This window comes from Emys orbicularis, chromosome 7 (assembly GCF_028017835.1).
Source record: "Emys orbicularis isolate rEmyOrb1 chromosome 7, rEmyOrb1.hap1, whole genome shotgun sequence".
NCBI classification, from domain to species: domain Eukaryota; kingdom Metazoa; phylum Chordata; order Testudines; family Emydidae; genus Emys; species Emys orbicularis.
Window position 1 is genome coordinate 101738635 of NC_088689.1, and position 26309 is coordinate 101764943.

The window sequence follows — 26309 nt, forward strand, 5'->3', positions numbered from 1 at the left end:
AGCCCTTCGAATGGCTGTGGAACTTGCACCTGAGATAAAGGTTAAATCGGTCTAAATTCAACTTCCAGCTGTTGGGTCTTGCTATGTCTTTGCAGCCGTGGTGAAAAGTCTCCACTACCTGCTCTCTTTTCCAAGTGTAAGTACCTATACCCAGCGATCAAGTCAGCTCTCACCCTTAGCTTCGATCAGCTGAATAGACAGAGCCCATCATGCAACCCTGGCTCATTTTTGTGGCCCTCCTTTGAACGTTCCACACCCTGGTGGAAGTGTGTACACCCAAACCGAACACAGCATTCGAGCAGCAATCACACTGACACTGGGGGCATAGGCAAGATCATTCCCTGCTACTCGCTATCCCGGCTCGTACACCCAAGGGTCACATTAGCCCTTTTGGCTGCAGGGATGGACTGGGAACTCATATTGAGGCAATTATTTTTGATGCCAGCTACGTCCTTTTCTGAGTCACTGCCTGAACCTGCATTGTTGTCTCCCAGACATATTACCTTGAATGTGGATGTACTGAAACTTCTCAGGGTTCTCTGGGAAGGGAGTAGGGTCTAGTGGTTAGAGCAGGGGGAACTGGGAGCCAGGACTCTTGGGTTCTATGCCCGACTCTGGCAAGGAAGTTGTTTTGGTGGCTTGTGCTGGTGGAAGGGAATGGGAGCCGGGACTTTTGGCAGAAGTTGGGGGGGTGGGTGTTAGACACTAAGGCCCATTAAACCTCCTGCCATTTTGCTGAGGCTGTGGTGAGGAGCCCCATTAATGCTCATGTGGGACAAGCTCCCCCACCCTTGTTTGACACATCAGACGCAGCAGAAAGAGACGAGAGGCAGGTACAAAAGCTGAGTGTATTGAGTCCCCTGTGCAGTGGGGGGGTTGGGTCTCCCTGTTCTCAGCCCCGGCTTGCCCAGAAGTGGGAATCGGCGTCCGACAGCTCCAGCAGATGGCGCTCCAAGAGCTCAGCATCCTCAGGGAATCGCTCGGAGAAGGAGCGGATCAGTCCGGCTGCGGTACCCTCGTACTGCACCAGGGTCACATCCTCGCCTGAGGAGGAGGAGGGGGGAGACAGGGTCATGGCATTGCCCTCATCACAGCCCCCCACCTCACCTTCACCCCACTCCTCTCTCACACACACACACACACACACACACACACACACACACACCCCTCTCATGTTCTTGCCTGCAGAGGCGGTCACGGTGTTTCCCCCACCCCCTGCTCCATCACAGCCCTCTGTATTGCACCCACCCCCTGCTCCTGTACCCTTCCACCTGCCCCTACCTTGTCACGTCAATCACCCCTCATGGGCTCCAATCTTAGCCCACCACGCCTTCTCGGCACCCTCTCCACCTGGCACCAATGCCCCATGGGTCTGAACTCCCAGCTGGCATAGGACTGGGGTAAACCAAGGCTCCGTTACCTGAGGGGGGCAGCTGGGTGGGAGTTGTGTGGCAGAACTGTACCCGCCACGTGAGTGTCACCCCAGAGCAGGGTGCATGGGGGAATCGGGGGGACTCCATACCCTCCAGGCAGTGTTACCCCGTAGTGAGGTAGATAGAAGGCTGGGCAGTGCCGGGGGATTCCATACCTTCCAGGCGGGTGTTGGCCTGCACAAACATCTTGCGTGCCTCCTTGCGTAGCAGCACGGTGTCGCGCAGGCTCAGGAAACGCTCAGGCCCCTCGTCTGTCACAGCTGAGAAACCCCCATAGAGCGCCCGGCCCCCCGCCACATCCGCCGTCGACTTCAGCACCTGCAACACAAAGGGGGCTGAGACCCAGCCAGGCCGCCCCCGGCAGAACCGCCCCATGCCCCCACAACACAGCCATGGCCCCACCACCCCCATCATGGTCCCCCTCACAAGAACAAGCACTGCCTCGCTGAGCCCCATTGTCGAGTAGCACAGCACCCCCATTGGGGCCAGCACTGACTGTGAGAGGAGAGCGCTCCCTACTGAGCCCCTAGCTTGCTCCCTGCAGGCCTGCCCTACCCCTCACCTGCAGCCTGCGCAGGAACCGCTCAATGGCCGGCTTCCCCACAGGCAGGATCTTGTTGCGGTTAAGAGTGATGAGTGCATCGGGTTTGCCGTCAGCGCCCGTGGTGTGTTGCAGCGACACCAGCCCCTCGCCTGCCTCCAGCAGCACCCGCAGGATCACGAAGCGCGCCTGCATGTGAGCCTGGGGGAGAGCAGCAAGGTGCAGTGATGAGCCCAGGAGTCCTGGCTCCCAGCCCCCCTCCGCTCTAATCCACTAGATCCCACTCCCCTCCCAGGGCTGGGATAGAACCCTGGCTCCCGCCACACACTACAGCCCTGCCTGCCACCCCCCCCAGAGGAGGAGTCAAAGGCTGCCCTGCCTCCCTTTTAAAGGGCCAGTGCCCCCCCACCCCCAACTCACCTGGCGCCAGGTGCCGGTCTCAGGGGTGTAGAACTCCAGGCCTAGCAGCCCAGCCCGCACCATGTTCAGCCAGTTGATGTAGATCACGTCTTCCGCATCCTCGCCTTCCAGCTCAAAAATCCTGTGGGGGGCAGGAGGGAGTGAGGGAGGCCCACTGGGGAACCCCCAACCTCCCATCCCCCCCACTGGGGGGACTGTTGCTGAATTCCGAGACCAACTCTCCCAAATTCTGCAGGGTACCCCCTCTGTCCCCCCAGCCATGACCCCCCCAAAACTCCGCAAGGTCCCCCCATCCGTGATCCACCCCCGATGAGCCCCCTGCAAATACACCGGGTCCCACACCGTAGAACAGGGGATGTGTCTGGATGTGGGGGGCCTGGATACAAAAGCCGGGGGGGACGGGACTTGCTGACAGTGGGGGACAGCAACAAGTGCAAGGACACGCCCCTCTGGGTATCTGCAGGACAGCAGCATTATCCTGCGCCCCAGACCCTGCCATCCCCCAGCCTCCCCCCCACTGTCTCACAGTCCCCAGTGACAGCCCCCACCTCACCACTCACCGTCCCCTCCATACCCAGGTAATATGACCCCCCCCCCCCCCCATGACAGCCACCCCCACCATCCAGGTGACCCTCCCCATCCGCCTACGGTCTCCAGCCCTGGCGATAGGCCTTGTCCCCCCCACCCAGGCCCCTCACCGGAGCACGTCTTTGTTGAGGCAGAGGTAGAGCCCCACGCACTCGGCCCGACACTCCTCGTAGCTCGATGCGATGGTGGAGAACTTGCTGTCCCACGTCTCGCCGCCCTGGTACCAGCTCTGGATCTGTGGGGGGGACAAAGTTAGGGGGCAGGGCTGGCACTTGAGGGAACCCTATAGGCAATGTGGGGGGCAGGGCTAGGGGGCTGGGACTGATACCCAATGGGACCCTATAGGTAATGTGGGGAGGAGGGGTCTGGGGAAGACACTCATGAGGACATTATAGGGGTTGGGGTGCAGGGCTGGCAGGTGGGGGGCACCCCAAGGTGATCACAGATGTTCAGTGTAAGCTGGCTCTGCCACTTCCCTTCCCCCATTAAGATCATTACTCTCCCCACCCTCCCCCATCGCCATCACTTTCCCTCCCAGCCCCCTTACCAGTTCCCCCGTCTCCGGGTTGATCACAGCCTCTCTGTCGAAGTTACAGGTGCCCTTCTCCTCCTGTGGAATGGGGGAGACGTTAGCATCCACCCTCAGCCAGCACTGCTGCGCCGCACCAGCCGTGCTAGCCCATGGGGAGAAGCATCATCCCAAACACTGTGTGCAGGGATCCCTCGCCTGCAGCGGCGATGCAGCCTCCTCTGGGGTGGAGCACAGGGGCTGTTTATACAGGGATCCTTTCCCCCTCCCCCACCCCCATCCCCTGCCAAGGGGGTGCTTACCTGCACAAAGAGCTTCCCGCTGCCATGCCCCAGCAGCTCGTGAAGCCCGACCTGCACCTCAAATGATGGCCCCTTCCACTTAATGTACAGGTCCTGCAAGAGACCCACAGCCTCAGCCAGCTATGGTGTGCAGTGCCCCTTCCTCCCAACCCACAATCCATGTTATCCCAGCCTTGGCCTTCTCCCAAAGCCCCCCCGCTCTGCCAGTGCCCCATAATCCTGACCCACTGCCCCCCCGCTATCCCAGCCACGGGCTCCTGACCAGCTCTCACAGTGCCCCTCAGTCCCAACCCAGAACCGCTGCTATCCCAGCCCTGGCCTTGCCCCAACCCCCACAGCTCTGCCGATGCCCCTCAACCCTGACCCACAGCTCCGGGCTCCCACACACCTTGTCCTCCTCAGCGAGGAAGGTCAGTTTGTCCTTCTGGGTGGCATAAGCCACTGACAGCACGTTGCCCAGGGACACATTCTTGAAACCTTCGGTCTGGCGGATGTCGTCATCTGGAGAGGTGGGGGAAGCAGACACTTGGCTCAGCCCCACCTGCCCCACACTGTGGCCCCAAACCTTCTCCCTGAAGCACAGCGCCCCCTAGCACCGCACTAGGGTCAGCAGTGACTAGGAGAGGGGAGAGTTACACTCCCAGCCAGGAGAGGCTGAACTGCAGTGATCTGACTTCTCCAGGAGATGAACCTCCCTAGAAGCTGCTGTAAACTGTTCCAGGGAAAGCTGCCAGGGAAGATTTCATTATTTACAAACACTTTGGCTGAGAGAGCATTAGAGGACTGTCACATGGAGGTAGGAGGACTTTTATACCAGCCAAAGGATGGTCTGCGACTCTCTGGGCATTTCTGGGACAAGTCGCAGTGAAACTGCAGCAAAATGTTGACTTGCTTTAATCAAATATGTAAACCATTGCAGGAAGAGTTGGAGGATCAGGGACTGTCTACGTTGCTGGCATTACAAGATAAGCTCATCGCTGCAGCAAACGGGGAGCAAACAGAAACAACTGAAGAAGAGACAATTCAGACAGAGTGCTGAAATATTTAAATGGCTTGAAATACAGTCTCAGGAAAGCATGAATGAAATTAACAAGCCAAACCCCTGTGGAAAATCTGCCACCCCGAGCCCAGAAAATAGAACTAAGTCTAAGGGAAGATTTTAAAACAACAAGACAGACTGGGAACGCAAACCAAGAGGACAGGTTAAGCCTAAACAGTCTGGCTTATCAAACTGAGAGTGGAATTCAAAAGGGGTACGCTGAGGCAGAGACAATGGAAGCTGTGATCAGGGCAGTTTGCCTGAGCTTCAGGAGTTACTTGGAGGGAAAAACTAATCAGAGCCTGCCAAAACTGAGGGTATATTAAGGTCCTATTACCAGGAAAAAGATGCAACTGAACTTCCCCTGCAGCTCTCAAGAGCAGCACAAGATGACACATCTCAGGATTTGCTACTCCCAGCCCTTGATCTGAGACAGAAAGTACTGTCTGCCTCACAAGTCTGATTCTCACTGAAAATATGATGCTGTGCTACAGATATGACTTTACTGGAAACCAAGCTACCTCGTATTACTTGAAAAATCCAAAAGCAGGTACATCAAGAACCACATGAAGAGATGGGACATTGAGGAGCAGAGCAAGTAATCAGTCTTGCAAGAGATCGGTTTTATTGGCCACAGACGAAGAGAGACAGACATTGTCACTAGAGTCTGTCCATGCGACAAGCAAAAGAACCCTCACCAGCCTACCAGAGCACCATTAACTCACAGTTACAACAGAACCATTTGGGCTTGTATCAAGAGACTTCTTGCATCTGGATAGAAGCAAAGGAGGATAGGAACACATCTTAGTCATAAGGGATCACTTCACTAGGTATGTCTAAGCCTTCCCTCCCACCACCGAGTCAGGAAACACCATGGCAGACTAGATCTTCGGTGACTGTTTTAAAATTTGGTTTCCCCCAAAGGATCCAAGAGGCAGAGTTTGAAAATCATTTATTCCAAAGGTTACAGCACTACAGTAAAACTGAAACTCCCTGCACAACTCCAAAGCATCCATGGGGCAAAGGGCATGTGGAAAGGCTGAATCAGGCTCCGCTGAGTAGGTTGAAAACCTTGCTGGAAGAACAAAAGTCAAATTGGTAGGATTCCCTTAATAAAGTGATTTTTGCCTATAACTGTACATGAAATGAGCTACTCGGTTCTCATCCTTCTGTTTATTATATGGAAGTTCAGCATATTTGCCCATTGACGTTGCATTTGGTTGATCTATAAACTCTCAATCTGCACCTGGGAACCGTAAAGATTATGCTGAGAAGTGAAAACAGCAGATGAAAGCAGCTTACAAACCAGCATCAACATGTTCTCAAAAATCTGCTACTCACGAAAGGAATCACTGTGATTAGAAAGTGCACCAGTACTCGTCCAGAGTCTCCCAGAGAGAAGGGGACCAGACAAATTAAGATTGTAGTGGGAAGATAAAAAAATCATGTAGTACTTCACAGGGAAGGGGACAGTCTAGTCCAGGGGTAGTCAATTATATTTTGGTCAAAGTCCAAATTTCTTGGTCAAGGTATAGTCAAGGTCCAGACTCCAGGGAAAATAATAAAACCCAACAACAACAACGATAATAATAAGTAAATAAAAAGATGTTCAAAAGCATCTGGCGATCCGGATTGGGCCCATGATCCGCCTATTGACTACCCCTGGTCTAGTCTATGAAGCACAAGCAGAAGACAGGAAAGGAAATGTTTGCAGTGAAGAACCCTATCTTCTACTTCCCTATGACTTCCCCTTGGATGTAACACCACTACAGAAGACACATAGGACAAGGCAAACTAACACCAAAGGAAATCAAGATGAGGACAGGAATTCAGACTCCAGGGACTCAAAGTGAGAGTGAAGATGAACTACATTGCTGATGATATCCGATGCTGCCCATGCCACAGAGACTCTGAATCCACAAATATTTCTTCCCCAGCTGGGAAATGAGGATCCTGTTGACCCTGTACGTTTGGAAACTGCTGGTCACATTGATGGGACATTTGCAAGAGACGTTGAAAGACAGGATTATCAAAATGTGACCATGGAACCTGAAACCAACAATGCTCCCCGGAGGACAGATCACTGACACACAGGGTCGGCTGACTAGGAAGAGAAGAGCCCCGCAGATGCTGATATAGGAACAGTTAGGGCACCTACTTATCAATAACTAAATCCAACTATTGGACCGGTGAATGCACCAGGAGGGTGTCCTCATGTTTGTCACATGTCATACCCAGTACCTATTCCTGCACCTTATCCGGCATTCTATCCAAGACTGATGTAGGGGATATTGAATTACACTGTGGATGTTGATCTACAGCGTTTTACGGCTCTGGATAGTTTGTAATTCTGTTAATTTAGTGTGTTTTTCTAAGTAGCTTGCCATATGCCTAGTGACTTGGAGTTACATGGTGATGCCACCGATCACATAGGAACTGTTATTCCATAAGATATGAACATCTTTGGGGACTGAAGGTAGGGTGACCAGCAAGTGTGAAAAATTGGGACAGGGGGTGGGGAGTAATAGGCGCCTATATAAGACAAAGCCCCAAATACCAGGACTGTCCCTATGAAATAGGGACATCTGGTCACCCTAATTGAAGGTGTTCAGAACTGACTATTCTGTTGGACAGCGGAACTAAAATTGCTGCAGAAACTTTCTGCTGAATGTGAAATAAATGGGAGAGAGCTGCAGAAGGTCCCACCATCAGTCCCAGAACTTGTGACAGATGAGAGGCTCAAATGACAATGATGTGCTGGGACTATTGCTAATAACTCAAACGGATGGACTGGTTTCTATTTTGCTTGGGAAGACATTACATGAATGGGGGGAATGTAGTACTCTAAAGGGAATGTCAGGGTTAGATTTACCTGTGCCATGTCCCTTTAAAGATTGAAGGTCTGCCAAGGGGGTCCAAAGGGGAAGTTCTGGTTGCAGCAGCAGCAGCATCTGTGCTCTGAAAGCACTGAGCAGTAATGGAGCTTGTGCAACGTGTGTGGGTGTGTTCAGGTTTTGATACAGAGCTTAATAAAACTCCAGTTTTAAAACTGTCCCTGGACTGGAGTGTAACAAGAGCGCCTATTGTACCCTCCACCCTGCTCGCTGCAGCACAGTGCCCCCTAGTGCTGCATTGGGGTCAGAACTGATTGCAAGGGGAAAACACCCCCTATTGAATCCTCCCTGCAGCATAGTGCCCCATAGGGCCTTGCTAGGGCATTGAGGCCAGCACTCACCATGAGGCGAGAGCATGTCAAGGGGACAGACCAGCGGGCCTTACATGTGGTCTGGTCTCCCGTGCCAATGGCTGGGATGCAGATGCAGGGGATTGTGGATAGTGTCAGGGTGGAAGAGGATTGTGGATAGCTCCTGGGAGGCACATGGGATTCTGGGAAGGGATGCAGGCAAAGAGGATTCTGGGTAGCCCCTGGGGAGGTGCAGAGCACTGTGGGCAGGGGCGCAGGCACAGAGGATTGTGGGTAGTGCTCACAGTTGGGGATGTTGATGCCAGCCGGGATCCCACTGCCTGCGAAGGTCAGCACATCCAGCGAGGTGAAGTCCGGCGTGAGGAAGGTGTCCTTCTCGAAGGCACGGGGCCAGGGCAGCTCCAGCAGCAGCTGCTCAGCCGACTCCACCAGCCGCGCAAATTTGGCGCTCATGGCCTTGTTCACGACGGCCACAAATCCTGGGAGGGGGGTGGGGGGGGAAAGCGGGTGCTGTGGACGGGGCTGGCTAGTACTGCCCCGTCCCTGCCAGCCAGCCACCCTCTGCCCACCATCACCACCTCAACCCCCCCAAACCCACTGAAGAATGCAACCCCCCACAAAACACCCCAACAGTCGCACAAAACTATACCCCCCCCTACAACTCCCACAAAGCAATTACAATATACGACCACCATCTCCAAAACACACCTACAGTACACAATTGCAAGGGACACACAGCCACACCCCCCACTGAAATAATGACATTACACGACTACACAACCAACTCCCCCCAGCAAACACCCTAACACAGTTACAGCACAAAAGCACACCCAGAACAACACACACACACGTCCACAGCCTACCCATCCCCTCCCTCCCACTACTCCAACCCCTCCTGGTTCCCCAGGGTCCTTTGAGGCTGGGATCTGGGGGCCTCGTGTTTTACCTTCAAACTCCCCCCGGGAGCCATAGGGGTCTCGGTAGCTTTCAATAAAGCCGATGTAACTGTGGAGGGAGAGAGCACATTAAATGGCCTGGCCTGCCCTGGACTGGGGGGGCTCTAAGAGACAAGCCCCCTGGTTCGCTGATCCCAGGAGGCAAATGTCCCTATCAACAAACCCCTCTACTCTCCCAGCCCCCCCCCCCCCCCCCCCCGCAGCTGGCACCTGACTTCTCTCAAAACCCCTGGCTGCCAGCCTTCCCTGCTCTAACCCACTGAACCCCACTTCCCTCCCACAGCTGGGGACAGAACCCAGGAGTCCCGGTTCTCAGCCCGCACCTTTCGACAATAGGCCCCTTGTCACGGATCCAGCAGCGAGAACCTTCCTTGTGGGCCGCAATGGAGCCCTGAGTGAAGCTACGGATGTAATGCTCCAGCATGTGCTCCTGGTTGGTGTTGGCAGCATGAGACTGGGAGAGAAGAGGGGCAGACACGTAGCTCATCAACGACTATTCATCTGGCTTCAGCCATTCCTCTCCCCACCCCCCAATAAATTCCTCCTCCCCCATCACCATCTCAACCCCAGGAAGTGAGAACCCAGGAGTCCTGGCTCCCAGCTCCTCCCCACTCTCCTCCCCGAACTGGGAACAGAACCCAGGAGTCCAGTCTCTCAGTCCTTTGTCCCTAAGACTATCTTCTCTCTCTGGATATAAAACTAAGGTTTCCCCTTGGTGGCAGAGTTAGGGTTTAAAACCTACAAAAGCCACTGGGAGAGACCTCCCTCCCCCCCACCACAGAGCCCCCCACAGCTCAGTGCACACACAGAGCGGTGGCGGCAGGGGGACACATGCCTTGGTGCGCTGTAGGTTCTCCACCACTCTCTCCAGCAGGGGTGCGTAGTCCCCGCGGGTCACACGGAACGTGCAGCCCTCAAACTCAAAGCTGCGTAGCTTGGGGGCCAGCTCATGGTCGACGGGTGCATCTGGGGAGAGACCCAGAGAGACAGATAATTCAATGGGGGAAGGGAGAGAGTGGGGAGCACAGGCCGGGAGCTAAGCATGGGGGTGGGATCCAGGCAGCAGGTGAGGGGGGAGTACAGGTTGGGGGATTGGGGAGAGATCCGGGAAGCACAGGTCAGAGGAGCTCAGGTAGGTGGGCACTGTGGGGAGCACAGACCAGGGGGATCCAAGCAGTGAGGGGGCAGAGAAGGGGGAGTCTTACCAGTGCCCAGCACTGATGCCAGTCGCACCTCGTAGCATGTCTGCCCTGCCTTGTCCTTCTCCTTGAAGAGCCGTGTGTTGTAGGCACTGATGTTCTGAAAGATGCAGAGATGGTGTTGGAGGGGGTGGGAGATTTACCCCATCTGACCCCCGACTTCAGTGGGCACCCTACAACCCCATGCAGAGGCACTGGAATCAGAGTAGGGGATGGGAAACCTGGAGGGCGCAGACCCCAGGAGGTCTGATGCTGGGCACTGCCCTATGGACACAAGGGCCGTAGCAATGCAGAGGCAGCAGACACACCCCACAGAGGTGGTCAGGCCTTGGGGCTGCCTGGGGGGAACCGGGGAGATGTCCCATGTCAGCGCGCCAGCAAGTACCTGCGAGTCGAGGAATTTCTGGGCTAGCTGGGCATCCTCCAAACAGCAGTTCCCAGAGAAATAGGTGGTGGTACCCTGAGGGGGAGGGCAGGGTGTTACAGAGAGACCACTAACCCCCCCTCCCCGCCACCAACTGAAACCGCTCACACATCCCCTCCCTGCCGCCAGCCATGCCCACTGACCCCCCATCTCTCTGCTGCCAGCCACGCTCACTGAGACACCCCTCCCCACCGCCAGCCATGCCCACTGAACCCCCATCTCCCTGCCACCAGCCACGCCCACTGAGGCACCCCTGTCTCCCTGCTGTCAGCCACACCCACTGAGGCACCCCTGCCGCCAGCCATGCCCACTGACCTCTCATCTCCTCGGGCTGCCAGGGCGGATAGAAATTCATTTTTTTAAATCACATTTTACACTTTACATCAATTTTTTAATCATTCTATCAATTTCTCTTTCCAAAGAAAATAAGAACATAAGAACAGCCATACTGGATCAGACCAAAGGTCCATCTAGCCCAGTATCCTGTCTTCCGACAGTGGCCAATACCAGGTGCCCCAGAGGGAATGAACAGAACAGGTAATCATCAAGTGATCCATCCCCTGTCGCCCACTCCCAGCTTCTGGTAAACAGAGGCTAGGGACACCATCCCTGCCCATCCTGGCTAATAGCCATTGATGGAACTATCCTCCATGAACTTATCTAGTTCTTTTTTTAACCCTGTTATAGTCTTGGCCTTCACAACATCCTCTGGCAAGGAGTTCCATAGGTTGACTATGTGTTGTGTGAAAAAATACTTCCTTTTGTTTGTTTTAAACCTGCTACCTATTCATTTCATTTGGTGACCTCTAGTTTGTGTGTTATGAGAAGTAAATAACACTTCCTTATTTACTTTCTCCACACCAGTCATGATTTTATAGACCTCTATCATAGCACCCTTAGTCGTCTCTTTTCCAAGCTGAAAAGTCCCAGGCTTATTAATCTCTCTGTTCCGTACCTCTAATCATTTTTGTTGCCCTTTTCTGAAACTTTTCCAATTCCAATATATCTTTTTTGAGACGGGGCGACCACATCTGCAAGCAGTATTCAAGATGTGGGCATACCATGGATTTATATAGAGACAATATGATATTTCTGTCTTATTATTGATCCCTTTCTTAATGATTCCCAACATTCTATTCGCTTTTTTGATTGCTGCTGCACATTGAGTGGATGTTTTCAGAGAACTCTCCTCAATGACTCCGAGATCTCTTTCTTGAGTGGTAACAGCAAATTTATACCCCATCATTTTATATGTATAGTTGGGATTATGTTTTCCAATGTGCATTACTTCGCATTTATCAACATTGAATTTCATCTGCCATTTTGTTGCCCAGTCACCCAGTTTTGTGAGATTCTTTTGTAGCTCTTCGCAGTCTGCTTGGGACTTAACTATCTCGAGTAGTTTTGTATCATCTGCACATTTTGCCATCTCACTGTTTACTCCTTTTTTCAGATCATTTATGAATATGTTGAATAGGACTGGGCCCAGTACAGATCCCTGGGGGACACCATTATTTACCTCTCTCCATTCTGAAAACTGATAATTTATTCCTATCTTTGTTTTCTATCTTCCCTCTTATCCCATGACAACTTACTTTGCTTAAGAGCCTTTGGTAAGGGACTTCATCAAAGACTTTCTGAAAATCTAAGTACACTGTATCCACAGGATCCCCCTTGTCCACGTGCTTGTTGACCCCCTCAAAGAATTCTAGTAGATTGGTGAAGCATGATTTTCTTTTACAAAAACCATGTTGACTTTCCCCAACAAATTAAGTTCATCTATGTGTCTGACAATTTTGTTCTTTACTATAGTTTCAACTAGGGCTGTCAAGCTATTAAAAAAAATTAATTGCAATTAATTGTGCTGTTAAACAATAATATAATACCATTTATTTAAATATTTTTGGATGTTTTCTACATTTTAAAATATATTGATTTCAATTACAACACAAAATACAAAGTCTACAGTGCTCACTTTATTTTTTAACACAAATATTTGCACTGTAAAAAAACAAAAGAAATAGTATTTTTCAATGCACCTAATACAAGTACTGTAGTGCAATCTCTTTATCATGAAAGTTGAACTTACAAATGTAGAATTATGTACAAAAAACCTGCATTCAAAAATAAAACAATGTAAAAATTTTGAGCCTACAAGTTCAATCAGTCCTACTTCTCATTCAGTCAATCGCTCGAACAAGTTTGTTTACGTTTGCAGAAGATAATGCTGCCTGCTTCTTGTTTACAATGTCACCTGAAAGTGAGAACAGGTGTTTGCATGGCACTGTTGTAGCCGGCGTTGCAAGATATTTACATGCCAGATGTGCTAAAGATTCACGTGTCCCTTGATGCTTCAATCATCATTCCAGAGGACATGCGTCCATGCTGATGACGGGTTCTGCTTGATAATGTTCCAAAGCAACGCGGACTGATGCAAATTCATTTTCGTCATCTGAGTCAGATGTCACCAGCAGAAGGTTGATTTTTCTTTTTTGGTGGTTTGGGTTCTGTAGTTTCCACATCAGAGTATTGCTCTTTTAAGACTGAAAGCATGCTCAACACCTTGTCCCTCTCAGATTTTGGAAGGCACTTTAGATTTTTAAATCTTGGGTCGAGTGCTGCAGCTATCTTTAGAAATTTCACATTGGTATCTTTTTTGCATTTTGTCAAATGTGCAGTGAAAGTGTTCTTAAAACGAACAACATGTGCTGGGTTATCATCCAAGACTGCTATAACATGAAATATGTGGCAGAATGCGGGTAAAACAGAGCAGAGGACATACAATTCTCCCCCAAGGAGTTCAGTCACAAAATTAACGCATTATTTTTTTAATGAGCATCATCAGCATGGAAGAATGTCCTTTGGAACGACGGCTGAAGCATGAAGAGGTATATGACTCTTTAGCGCATCTGGCACGTAAGTCTGTTGCGACACCAGCTACAACAGTGCCATGTGAACACCTGTTCTCACTTTCAGGTGACATTGTAATTAAGAAGTGGGCAGCATTATCTCCTGTAAATGTAAACAAACTTGTTTCTCTTAGCGATTGGCTGAATAAGAAGTAGGACTGAGTGGACTTGTAGGCTCTAAAGCAGGGGTGGGCAAACTATGGCCCGGAGCCGTTTTAAGATGGCCTGCGAGCCGCATCAGTGGCTCGGCCCTGCTCCGGCCGGGGCGCTGGGTCACGGCTGCACCACACGGCTTGGCCCTGCTCCGGCCGGGGTGCTGGGTTGGGGCCACACCACGCCGCTCCCGGAAGCTGCGGGATGGCCCCGCTCTGGCTCCTACATGCTCCAATGGGAGCTGCAGGGGCAGCACCTGCGGATGGGGCAGCGAGCAGAGCCGCCTGGCTGCGCCTCCGCGTACGACCTGGAGAAGGGACATGCCACTGCTTCTGGGAGCCGCTTGTGGTAAGCGCCACTTGGAGCCTGCACCCCCTGAGCCTCTCCCCATGCCCCAACCCCCGCCCCAGCTCTGATTCCCCTCTCCAAACCCCTCGATCCCAGCCCGGAGCACTCTCCTGCACCCCAAACCTCTCATCCCCAGCCCCACCCCAGAGCTGCACCACCAGCCGGAACCTGCACCCCTCCCCCAGCCCTGATCCCCTCCTGCCCTCCGAACCCTTCGGTCCCAGCCCAGAGCACCCTCCTACACCCCAAACTCCTCATCCCCAGCCCCACCCCAGAGCCAGCACCCCAACCCCAATTTTATGAGCATTCATGGCCCGCCATACAATTTCTATTCCCCGATGTGGCCCTTGTGCCAAAAAGTTTGCCCACCCCTGCTCTAAAGTTTTGTTTTGTTTTTGAGTGCAGTTATGTCACAAAAAAACCTACATTTGTAAGTTGCACTTTCATGATAAAGAGATTGCACTACAGTACTTGTATGAGGTGAATTGAAAAAATACTATTTCTTTTATCATTTTTACAGTGCAAACATTTGTAATCAAAAATAATATAAAGTGAGCACTGTACACTTTGAATTCTGTGTTGTAATTGAAATTGATATTTTGAAAATTTAGAAAAACATCCAAAAATATTTAATAAATTTCAATTGGTATTCTGTTTAACAGTGTGATTAATGGCGATTAATTTTTTTGAGTTAATCGTGTGAGTTAACTGATCATATTAGCTATCCTCCAGTCATTTGATTTAAATGACACAAAGTACAGTTAATAGTTCTGCAATTTCACATTTGAGTTCATTCAGAACTCCTGGGTGAATGCCATCTGGTCCTGGTGACTTATTACTGTTTAGTTTATCAATTTGTTCCAAAACCTCCTCTAATGACACCTCAATCTGTGACAGTTCCTCGGCTTTTTGTCACCTAAAAAGAATGGCTCAGGTTTGGGAATTTCCCTCACATTCTCAGCCGTGAAGACCAATGCAAAGAATTCATTTAGTTTCTCTGCAATGACCTTATCATCCTTGAGTGCTCCTTTAGCCTCTCTATTGTCCAGTGGCCCCACTGCTTGTTTAGCAGGCTTTTTGCTTCTGATATCCTTTAAAAAAAAAAGTGCTATTAACTTTTTGATTCTTTGGCTAACTGTTCTTCAATGTGATTCAAATTCAGTTTGAACTCCTGATAGGCTCTGGCAAGGCCAAAACTTACCGCAAACCAATAGAAACACTGAAAGAAATACACAATAATATAATATGCTGCATGGATGAGCCCTCCTCAAATCTTTAAGGGGGAAAGTGCACGGCTTGTGTAATTATATGAGCAATTGGGGCTAAACCATCTTTAACGGCTGAGGACGAGTCAAGCTTTATACATGTCACAACGGCCTGTGTGTCCTGAGGCTGGAGCAGAGTGAGACCTGGGCACGCCATTAGTTTGACAATGAGCAAACTTTGCTATCTGCATTACCTCAAACCACAGCTCTTTCAGTTTCTGTTCTGCACAAAAGCTTCCGCCTTAATTTAGTGCTCAAGTTCAGCGTTTTTCAAAGTTTGGGTCAGGTCGCAGCATGGAAGGTCGCTCTGGTCAGCACCGCCGACCGGGACGTTAAAAGTCCCGTCGGCGGTGCTGCCCAGCTAAGACAGGCTAGTGCCTACCTATTCTGACACCGTGCTGCGGCCTGGAAGTGGCAAGCAGCGGGTCCAGCTTCTAGGCAGGGGGGCCACGGGGCTCCGTGCACTGCCCCTGCCCCAAGCACCGGCTCCGCACTTCCATTGGCCAGTTCCCAGCCAATGGGAGCTGGGGGAGGGGCGGTGCCTGCAGGCAAGAGCTGCGCGGAGCCACTTGCATACCTCTGCCTAGGAGCCGGACCTGCTGCTGGCTGCTTCAGGTGCAGCACGGTCCGCAATGTGAGGACTGGCGGGAAGCCTGCCTCTGCACCCCGGCTGCGCTGCTGACCGGGAGCCACCGGAGGTAAGTCCGTGCTCCAATCCCCTGCCCCAGCCCTGAGCCCCCCCAAACCTGGAACCCTTTCCTGCACCCTAAACCCCTAATCCCCGGCCCCACCCCAGAGCCTGCACCCCCAACCCAGAGCCCTTACCCCCTCCTATACCCCAACCCCCTGCCCCCGCCCTGAGCTCCCCCAAACCCAGAGCCCTTCCTGCACCCCAAACTCCTCATCCGCAGCCCTAGCCCAGAACCTGCAGCCCGAGCCCAGAGCCCTGATCCCCTCCTGCACCCCAACCCCCTGCTCCAGCCCAGAGCCCCTTCCCACACCCTGAACCCCTCATTCCTGGCCCCACCTCACAGCCCTCACCTACGCACCCCAACCCTCTGCCCCAGCCCTGAGCCCCTCCCACACCTCAAACCCCTCATCCCCAGCTCCGTTGGGTCACAGGCATCAACAATTTTCTTCAACTGGGTCCCCGGAAAAAAGTTTGAAAACCACTGCTCTAGTTCAACCAGGAATTAATTCAGGGCAGTCCTATGGCCTGTGTTATACAGGAGATTAGACTAGATGACCGCAGAGGTTCCTCGTAGCCTTAGAATTCATGAATCTATAAATCAACCTGTTTGAATGATTTATAATAACCAATGAGAATAAACCTTTCTTTAGGAAAGCAACTAAAAAGTACAAAGGCAAAACAAGATGACAATAGATTATTTAAATCAATCCATCCTGGTTGCTCTCAACCCCCACCCCTCCCCAGACTAGAATCATCATGTGTGTATGCATGGGGCATTACCTTCTCTCTAAGCCCCAGCTGTCTCTGCTGCGGGTCCAGTGAGAACATCAGCTCCCCACACCTATCCCACAGCAACTTCATCTCCTCCGGCTGCTCCTGGAATGCCTGGCTCTGCCAGATCAGCCGCCGGAGCTTGTCCTGGGGGGAAAGGGGTACAGGGACTGAGCTGTGATGGAGGGGGGGATAAGTGGGCTGGAGCCATGGGGTGAGGGAGGGCCAACAGTCTCCCTCCATGGAACATTCAACTCAATCAGGGACCTGCCCCATAGCCAATGAGAGGGAAGGCATCTGGCACAGAGCTCTTGGCAAGAGGATGATGCTGTGTCTGGGGAGCAGTGTCTCCCCATGGAGACTCCAAAATATGTTCCATCCCCATGACTCTGGCATGTGGCCCCTCCCTCCGCCCCTTGCATCCACAGACTCACCTTGGGCAAGTTGGGCACAAACTTGGTGTCCCCAAAAGATTTGTAGTTCCCCATGTTGGAAAAGACGCCAGCAGCGTAAACCAGGAACGCCTAGGTGGGGAGAGGAATGATCAGGGTCCAGCCAGGCACTTCAGTGCCAGGGAGAACCCAGGAATCCTGGCTCCCACCCTCCCTTCCCCCCACTCTAACCTACTAACACCCAATCCCCTCCCAGAGCCAAAGAAACCCAGGAGACCAACCTCCCAGCCCCTCCCCAGTGCTCTAACCCACTAGACCCCACTCCCCTTCTAGAGCTGGAGACAGAACCCAGGTATCTGGATATGGTGGTACCTGGTACTCCTGGTCAGTGAGGCCAGTGGAGCGTGCCAATTCCCCCAGCTGGTCAGGGTCCTGGGCACGGAAGAGGCGGGAGAGCAGCACATAGATGGCTGGTGCCTCAGGTGAGGTCTGGAGCAGCACAACCAGCCCCCCATACCAGCAGGCACGTGACAGGTAGTGGGCATAGAGCCGCTCGCCCCGCAGCAGCAGCCGGAAGGCCTCGCTGCAGTCCAGGAGCGCCAGCCCCACATCATTGGGCAGCACGTACTGCGAGTCCACCATCTTGCTGGCCAGCCTGTGGGGAGAGCATGGGTGCCCCTCAGTCCCAACCCACAGCCCGTGATCTAACCACGAGACCCCACTCCCTTCCCACTTCCATATTCATCCCTAGGCTGGTTATTGTCCCCACCCATAACAGCTACAGCAGAAGGTCAATGAGGACAGACAGGGCTATTGCCCCACAGCTGAGCCAATGTGGCATATGCACAACCAGGGACACAGCCACATGCACAACCACATGCTCATGCAATGGCATATCTGACTGACCTACACAACCACACAATTGCCCTCCCAAACACAACTGTACAATGACACATCCACCCCAAGATGCAGCACCCCAGAGGAGGCTAGATAAGGGATCCTGTATAAACTGCCCCCACGCCTCACCCCAGAGGCGGCTACATCTCAGCATCACACACACACACACACCCCATGACAGTGCCCTCATTGCACGGTGCACCCTTATATTGCAGCAACATCTGCACCCACAAGTGCCTGCACATACCCCAGTGCACACCCTTCCACTCTCCCTGTGCCCAGCCCCCAGCTCACACCTGGTGCCTCCCCAGTCCGGGCAAGGCCTATGCCCCCTGCACCGCGGGGGGGCCTTCACCACCCCCCAGAACCTCCACCGCTCTGAGGATTCCCCCTCCCCCCGAGACCCCTATGCACGCCCCTCCCCCCGGCAGGGTGCGCGAAACCCGCCCTGCACCCAACTCACGCTACAACACGCGCTCAGAGCCCCCACCTGCCGCCACTTCCTGCTTGCCGCCCCGCCCCCAGCGGCTTTCCATTCATAACCTCGGCCCTTGTCCACCCACCAATCCGTGCGCTCTGCCGGGGAGAGGGACACTCTTTGCAGCCAATCGTGCTTCGGGATGGGGAGGACTTCACTTTCCGAGCTCCTCCGCTGCCACACGCGTTACCCTAAAGGGCTGGTCCGTGCTCTGCCGCCTCAGGTGATGTTGTCATGTAACTAACGGGCGGGGGAAGGTCCCAAATCCCATTGCCCACCCCCGAGCCTGCCAGTCCACCTGCCCTGGGGCTGGATCGGGGTTGGTGCCCCGAGAGGGGAAAGGCCCCGGCTCCCATTCCCTGACAAACCGGATTAGACCCCGCTTTACTTTCCCAGAAGGTCACAGGCTGCCCTGCTCCTGGAGGCCGGGGAGGGGGTCAGCCTGCTTTTTAAGTGCAAGTGGCTTTTCCGATTTTCCAGAAAGCTCGCAACCAAACCATGCAGCGAGAGTCGTGTCTGCTGGCAATTTTACAGGATTGTGATTATTTATTATGTGTATTACCGCAGCGCCTAGGAGCCTGGTTCACAGACAGGACCCCATTGTGCTAGGCATTGTTCAAATGCAGAACACACAGACCCTGCTCCGCAGAGCCTACAATCTAAGTATAAGCCAGGAGACAACAGAGGGGTAGAGAGACAGAGAGATGGGGAAGCACAAGGTAACAGTGAGACAGTAGTGGTCAGCATGAGAGGCTGTCTGGTCTCAGCACACCTGCAGCCTCACCCCGTCAAGTTGTTTCTAGGTGTCACCGCCACCTAGGGTGACCAGATGTCCCGATTTTATAGGGACAGTCCCGATTTTTGGGTCTTTTTCTTATATAGGATCCTATTACCCCCCACCCCCTGTCCCGATTTTTCACACTTGCTGTCTGGTCACCCTACCGTCACCACCACCAAAGCTACCTCTGGGTGGGGAAATGGGCCATTTTCATTATCACTACAAACAGTTCTTTTTCTCTCCTGCTGATAAAAGCTCACCTTAACTGATCACTCTCCTTAGAGTGTGTATTGTAACACCCATTGTTTCATGTTCTCTGTGTATATATATATATCTTCCTACTGTATTTTCCACTACATGCATCCGATGAAGTGGGCTGTGGCCCATGAAAGCTTATGCTCAAATAAATTTGTTAGTCTCTAAAGTGCCACAAGTACTCCTGTTCTTTTTGCTGATACAGACTAACACTGAAATCTGGGTGGGGAGTCATCAAGCCACTCCTCTTCTTGTCTTCGCTGGTTCGTTAGTTTCATCTTCTTTCTAGTTTGTATTGCTTGATAACTGAATCCAGGGTCCAGTGTAATCCCATCACATCTTTGGGCCCTAGAAAGGGCTCCATATAGCATGTGCATCTGGCTGCAGGTTCACGTTGGCCAATGTCAGCGACAACTTTGGATAACAGGAGCCTCTGCGACTCCTGAACTGTCCCAGCCCAAGCCCAAAGCAAAGGAAAGTGGCTCTTAGCTCCATTTCTGGTCATCCAGCCCCAGTGATGGAGCTCCCAGGACTTGGTGCTCTGGGGACTATATGAAGTTGGTCCAGTGTACTCATCAAAACGCAACACAAACTCCTGCAGGCATGTCTGCCACTGTTCTGTTCACCTACTCCATCAGGTGACCTCTACCTGTGACCTGTCCATGACTTTTACTAAAAATACCCATGACTAAAACGTAGCCTTAACTATACCCCATTCTCCTCCCAGAGCCAGGGACAGAACTCAGGTGAGGGGAATGGAATCTAGTGGTTAGAGCAGGGAGCCAGGCCTGAATATGGCAACCCCAGAAGAGAAAGCGATTGTAGAGAGATACCTTTTTTAACCTGGAAGCAAGAATCAGAAGGGGAAATAGATAATTATGTTAAAGAGCTGAGAACACAGGCATCCATATGTAACTCTGGAGACATTAAAGATTCCCTAAGTAGAGACAGGATCATTTGTGGGACACATGATTCCAGCTTACTGGAAAGATTGTGGAAAGAAACCGATCTAACCCTAGAGAAATGCCTCCAAACAGCAGGGGCAACTAAACTGTCTGGGGAAGGAGCAAAACAGTGACAGTGACTGGTGCAGACCAAGTACACAGGCTCAAGCTAAAGGAACCCAGGAAGCAGGACAGAGACATATCAGCCAAGAATGCAGCCATCATGGTCCAGTGAGTGGCATGAAAGGCAGAAAGGAAAATGCCCAGCCTATGGACAATGGTGCAAGGGATGTGGAATATAGAACCACTTTATGTCTCCATGCCAGTATATGTAGTGACTAAGGATGTAGAGACTTCCAGTGGGGAAGAGGAGATCTACAGTATAACTTTAGCAGGTCCAGAGACACTCACTCAATGTCCATGCACTGCAGGAGAAAGCTGCCCACCATTCAACTGCCATATTTGCAGCTATGCTATTGGATCGACAACCGATTGGACTCCAGCTGGACTGCAGAGCCAGCTGCAATGTAATCCCAGCAACAATGATGAGCACCAATATTAGACTGGAGGAATGTGACTAAGTGCTGGAGATATACATTCTGAGGCTAGTGGGCAAATGCAGGTGCTTGATAAGAAACCCACGAGACAAGAGACATTGCTTGGAGCTCACAGTAGTTGATATACAGAAGCACCACCCGCTGCTGGGCAGCACAAGCCATGGACCTGATAATAGCACAACACGAGAATACCTTCAACGTCTGAGAGGAGGAAGAACAGTCACTGGGAGCCCTATCCAGCACTATATCAGAATATCTATATAATAAGATTCCACAGTTGTCACGTGTGTGTGTGTGTGTGTCACTCGGAGGCCTACACTGTCTGTGGAGTCAGTGTGAAGGGATGGAAGCAGCTATAAGCATGGCTGTGAGCTCTTTTGGTTCAGAATATCACCAGGTTCGTTCATCACTGGGTTTCGCAGTTTGTTACTGTCCATTTTTTAAGTTCTCAGCCATTTTGACTTTGCAAATTACACCTGTGTTGTGTACAGCTACAGTAAGGCATGTATCCACACCAGGCCAAGAGTTCTAGACCATTGTGAGATCAGAGGTAACTCAACCAATCACCATCCTTGCTCTACAGCTAACTTGCATGCAACAGTTTCATTGGTCATATGAAGGAGATGGCACAGATGGTGAATTACTTGGCTCAATTGCCACACCTGTGTGACAGCATGGGCTTTCGGCAATTAGGAAAGACATATCTCAGGGAGATGGACACCAAGCGGGCAAGCTGAAAATAGAAACAGACCCTCACATGCAGCTTGTGAGACAATCAAAATGTAGAGACCACCTTCTGTAGGTGAAAGAGACAAGCTTTCAAGCTACATTTGTGTATCTCAACACTTGTCTCTCTCACCAACAGAAGTTGGTCCAATAAAAGATATGACCTCATCAGGGCTGGCTCCAGGCACTAGCTGAGCAAGCTGGTGCTTGGGGCGGCAGCTTGTAGGAGGCGGCATTCCGCAAAATGCTAGGGCGGCACGGCCGCTTTTTTTTTTTTTTGGTGGTGTTCCGCTCCGGCCACCCTGTAGGGGGTGGCGGCGCGGAGGACGGGAGCGCCCTGCAGCAAGCCCGGCAGGGCAGCCTGCGTCCTTCCCTCCCAGCCGTCCTTCCCTCCCAGCCGACCGGAGCAGCGCAGAGCCCTCCTGGCAGGCGGCGGGGCCGCGTGGCAGCGCCCCGCTGAAGCCCTGGCCGCCCCCCTTCTCTCTCTCTCCCCCCTGCTCCCTCCCCCTTCCCCCGCTAGCCGGGGCACATCTGCAGCGCAGGGAGTCCCCCTGCACCCTGGCTCCGGCTGCGCTGCAGGGTTTGTTTGTTTTTTTTGCTTTACCGCTCTGGCCGCCCCATTTTTTATTTTTTTTTTGCTTGGGGCGGCCAAAAAGCCAGAGCCGGCCCTGGGCCTCACCCACCTTGTCTCTCTAATATCCTGGGCCCAACACTGCAAACAACACTGCATGGGATGTCATGAATGGGCTCTGCTGTGTTGAGCTAAATGAGCTATCCAGCCACCTGTGCCACACCTTTTGGCAGGTACTGCAGGGTCTGAAGGCCATTGGCATCAGCCCCAGAGGTGTTCCACCATACACAGATAAAGATGAATGAATCACTGGTCTGGAAGGTGCTGGTTGCCTAGGGACCAGAGATCATGACCCGATTACATTCAAAATGGGCAAACAGAAAACAGTCCCAACCAGTAACATAGACTTGATTCTTCAGAAGGGCTAATTTCCCAAAATTGAGGAACATTATATGTGAAATTGATTGGGAGGAAAAATTTAGATGGAAAAAATTCGAATGAAAACTGGAAGTTCTTTAAGAAGAGCAGATCTTTTAGAAAAACATCCAGTCTTGATTTTAAAATGGTCAGTGACAGAGAATCCACCACAGCCCTTAGTAAATTGTCCTAATGGCTAATTACTCTCACCATTAAATATTTATGCCTGATTTCCAGTCTGAATTAGTCTAGCTTCAACTTCCAGCCATTGGATCATGTTATACCTTTCCCTGCCAGACTGAAGAGCCCATTATTAAATATTTATTCTACATGTAGGTGACTGAGATCAAGTCACCCTTCAACCTTTGCTTTGTTAAGCTAAACAGATTCAGCTCTTGGAGTCTCTCACTATAAGGCATGTTTTCTAATCCTTAAATCATTCTTGTGACTTTTCTGAACCCTCTCCTATTTATCAACATCCTTCTTGAATTGTGGGCACCAGAACTGGACACAGGATTCCAGCAGCGATCTCACCAGTGTCCAATACAGAGGTAAAAGAACCTCTTTACTCCTACTCGAGATTCCCCTGTTTATGCATCCCAAGATCGGATTAGCTATTTTGACCACAGCGTCACACCGGTAGCTCATGTGAGGCTGATAACACGCCACGACCCCCAAATCTTTTGCAGAGTCACTGCTTGCCAGGATAGAGTCCCCCATCCTGTAAGCATGCCCCATGCTCTTTGTTCCCAGATGTATACATTGACATTGAGCTGTACTAAAACACTATTTGTTTGCTTGCGCCCAGTTTACCAAGCAATCCAGATCACGCCGAATCAGTGACTTGTCCTTTTCATTACTTACCACTCCCCCAATTTGTGTGTCATCTGCAAACTTGATCAAGTCTAGGAACAAGGGCTGCAGGCCACGCCTACAGAATGGGGACTATATCCTGGAGAGCAGTGACTCTGGAAGGATTTAGGGGTCTCAGTGTACAAGCAACTCCACATGAGCTCCCAGTGCCATGCTGTGGCAAAAAGGGCCAGTGCGACCCTTGGCTGTGTAGACCGGAGCATAGTGAGTAGGAGCAGGGAGGGAATTTTACCTTTGCAAATGGCACTAGGGAGACCAGTGCTGGAATGGTGCGTCCAGCTCATGAGGAGGGGCCACATTTTAAAAAGGGTGTTGAACAATTGGAGAGGGTGCAGAGAAGAGCCACAAAAATGGTCGTGGGGCTGGAGAAAGTGCCTTAGAGTGTGACTTAAAGAACTCCATCCGTTGAGCTTCTCAAAGAGAAAGTAGAGAGGTGACTTGATGATGCTGTCACAGGGAGACAATACTCGTTACTAAAGGGCTCTTTAGGCTCACGGAGAAAGGCAGAACAAGAACCAACAGCTGGAAGCTGAAGCCAGCTACACTTCCCCCTCCCAGCAGCCCCAGGGATGCACTGCCCCCATCCCAAGGGACAGCCCTGGGGTGGGCCTTGGGCCCGGGGCCATTCAGTCCTCAGCTTCTCTATTGGGCCTGCCCACAAAGGAGAGGGTCCTGCCCACCTGAACCAGCCAGTCCCCCACCCTGGGGCCAGACTGGAGCCGGTACCCCCTTTAGGGGCAAGCTCCTGTGTCCCATTCCCGGACAAAGCTGGTGCCCCAGTTTACTTCACTAAAGGGTCACACAGGTCATTGCTCAGGGAGGCTGAGCTCTGTGTTATCCAGCTTTTAAAATGCAAATAAAGGCCTGGCTGGGGGACCTGGTCGGAATGGGGCGAGGGGCTGGCCATAGTGGGGGCGAGGGACCCGGCTGGGAATACAGCTTGGTCTACATAAGCAACAAAGGGTGTAGACTTGCTTTGCATGCCCAATAATCAGAATCCCAGACAGTGCTCTTTGGGGCTGGGACTGTCTCTCACTGTGTGTCTGTGCAGCTCCCAGCCTGAGGGTGCCCTTATCTCTGCTGGGGTCTGTGCAGTGTGATGGGGTCCCAATCTCAGTCAGGGTCTGCGCAGCACCCGGCGCGACGGGGCCCTGATCTCAGTCAGGGTCTGCGCAGCACCCGGCGCGACGGGGCCCTGATCTCAGTCAGGGTCTGCGCAGCACCCGACGCGACGGGGCCCTGATCTCAGTCAGGGTCTGCGCAGCACCCGGCGCGACGGGGCGCTGATCTCAGTCAGGGTCTGCGCAGCACCCGGCGCGACGGGGCCCTGATCTCAGTCAGGGTCTGCGCAGCACCCGGCGCGACGGGGCCCTGATCTCAGTCAGGGTCTGCGCAGCACCCGACGCGACGGGGCCCTGATCTCAGTCAGGGTCTGCGCAGCACCCGGCGCGACGGGGCGCTGATCTCAGTCAGGGTCTGCGCAGCACCCGGCGCGACGGGGCCCTGATCTCAGTCAGGGTCTGCGCAGCACCCGGCGCGACGGGGCCCTGATCTCAGTCAGGGTCTGCGCAGCACCCGGCGCGACGGGGCGCTGATCTCAGTCAGGGTCTGCGCAGCACCCGGCGCGACGGGGCCCTGATCTCAGTCAGGGTCTGCGCAGCACCCGGCGCGACGGGGCCCTGATCTCAGTCAGGGTCTGCGCAGCACCCGGCGCGACGGGGCCCTGATCTCAGTCAGGGTCTGCGCAGCACCCGGCGCGACGGGGCCCTGATCTCAGTCAGGGTCTGCGCAGCACCCGGCGCGACGGGGCGCTGATCTCAGTCAGGGTCTGCGCAGCACCCGGCGCGACGGGGCCCTGATCTCAGTCAGGGTCTGCGCAGCACCCGGCGCGACGGGGCCCTGATCTCAGTCAGGGTCTGCGCAGCACCCGGCGCGACGGGGCCCTGATCTCAGTCAGGGTCTGCGCAGCACCCGGCGCGACGGGGCGCTGATCTCAGTCAGGGTCTGCGCAGCACCCGGCGCGACGGGGCCCTGATCTCAGTCAGGGTCTGCGCAGCACCCGGCGCGACGGGGCCCTGATCTCAGTCAGGTTCTGCGCAGCACCCGGCGCGACGGGGCCCTGATCTCAGTCAGGGTCTGCGCAGCACCCGGCGCGACGGGGCCCTGATCTCAGTCAGGGTCTGCGCAGCACCCGGCGCGACGGGGCGCTGATCTCAGTCAGGGTCTGCGCAGCAGCCGGCGCGACGGGGCCCTGATCTCAGTCAGGGTCTGCGCAGCACCCGGCGCGACGGGGCCCTGATCTCAGTCAGGGTCTGCGCAGCACCCGGCGCGACGGGGCCCTGATCTCAGTCAGGGTCTGCGCAGCACCCGGCGCGACGGGGCGCTGATCTCAGTCAGGGTCTGCGCAGCACCCGGCGCGACGGGGCGCTGATCTCAGTCAGGGTCTGCGCAGCACCCGGCGCGACGGGGCGCTGATCTCAGTCAGGGTCTGCGCAGCACCCGGCGCGACGGGGCCCTGATCTCAGTCAGGGTCTGCGCAGCACCCGGCGCGACGGGGCGCTGATCTCAGTCAGGGTCTGCGCAGCACCCGGCGCGACGGGGCCCTGATCTCAGTCAGGGTCTGCGCAGCACCCGGCGCGACGGGGCCC

General features: G+C 53.2%; 1 protein-coding gene across 1 annotated transcript; it reads right to left on the minus strand.

Annotated features, from left to right (window-relative positions):
• Positions 1-872: 872 nt before the first annotated feature.
• DPP3 (dipeptidyl peptidase 3) lies at positions 873-18554 on the minus strand. Its single transcript, XM_065407816.1, has 18 exons — positions 18526-18554; positions 17538-17820; positions 17208-17297; positions 16783-16920; positions 10598-10672; positions 10219-10312; positions 9849-9979; positions 9337-9467; positions 9004-9062; positions 8342-8536; positions 4202-4314; positions 3814-3906; positions 3530-3592; positions 3093-3217; positions 2395-2515; positions 1996-2175; positions 1589-1751; positions 873-1044 (listed from the first exon to the last, which is right to left on the minus strand). Exons 2-18 carry the CDS (start codon positions 17805-17807, stop codon positions 893-895), a joined length of 2193 nt encoding a protein of 730 aa, XP_065263888.1. The 5' UTR covers positions 17808-17820; positions 18526-18554; the 3' UTR covers positions 873-892.
• Positions 18555-26309: the final 7755 nt, after the last annotated feature.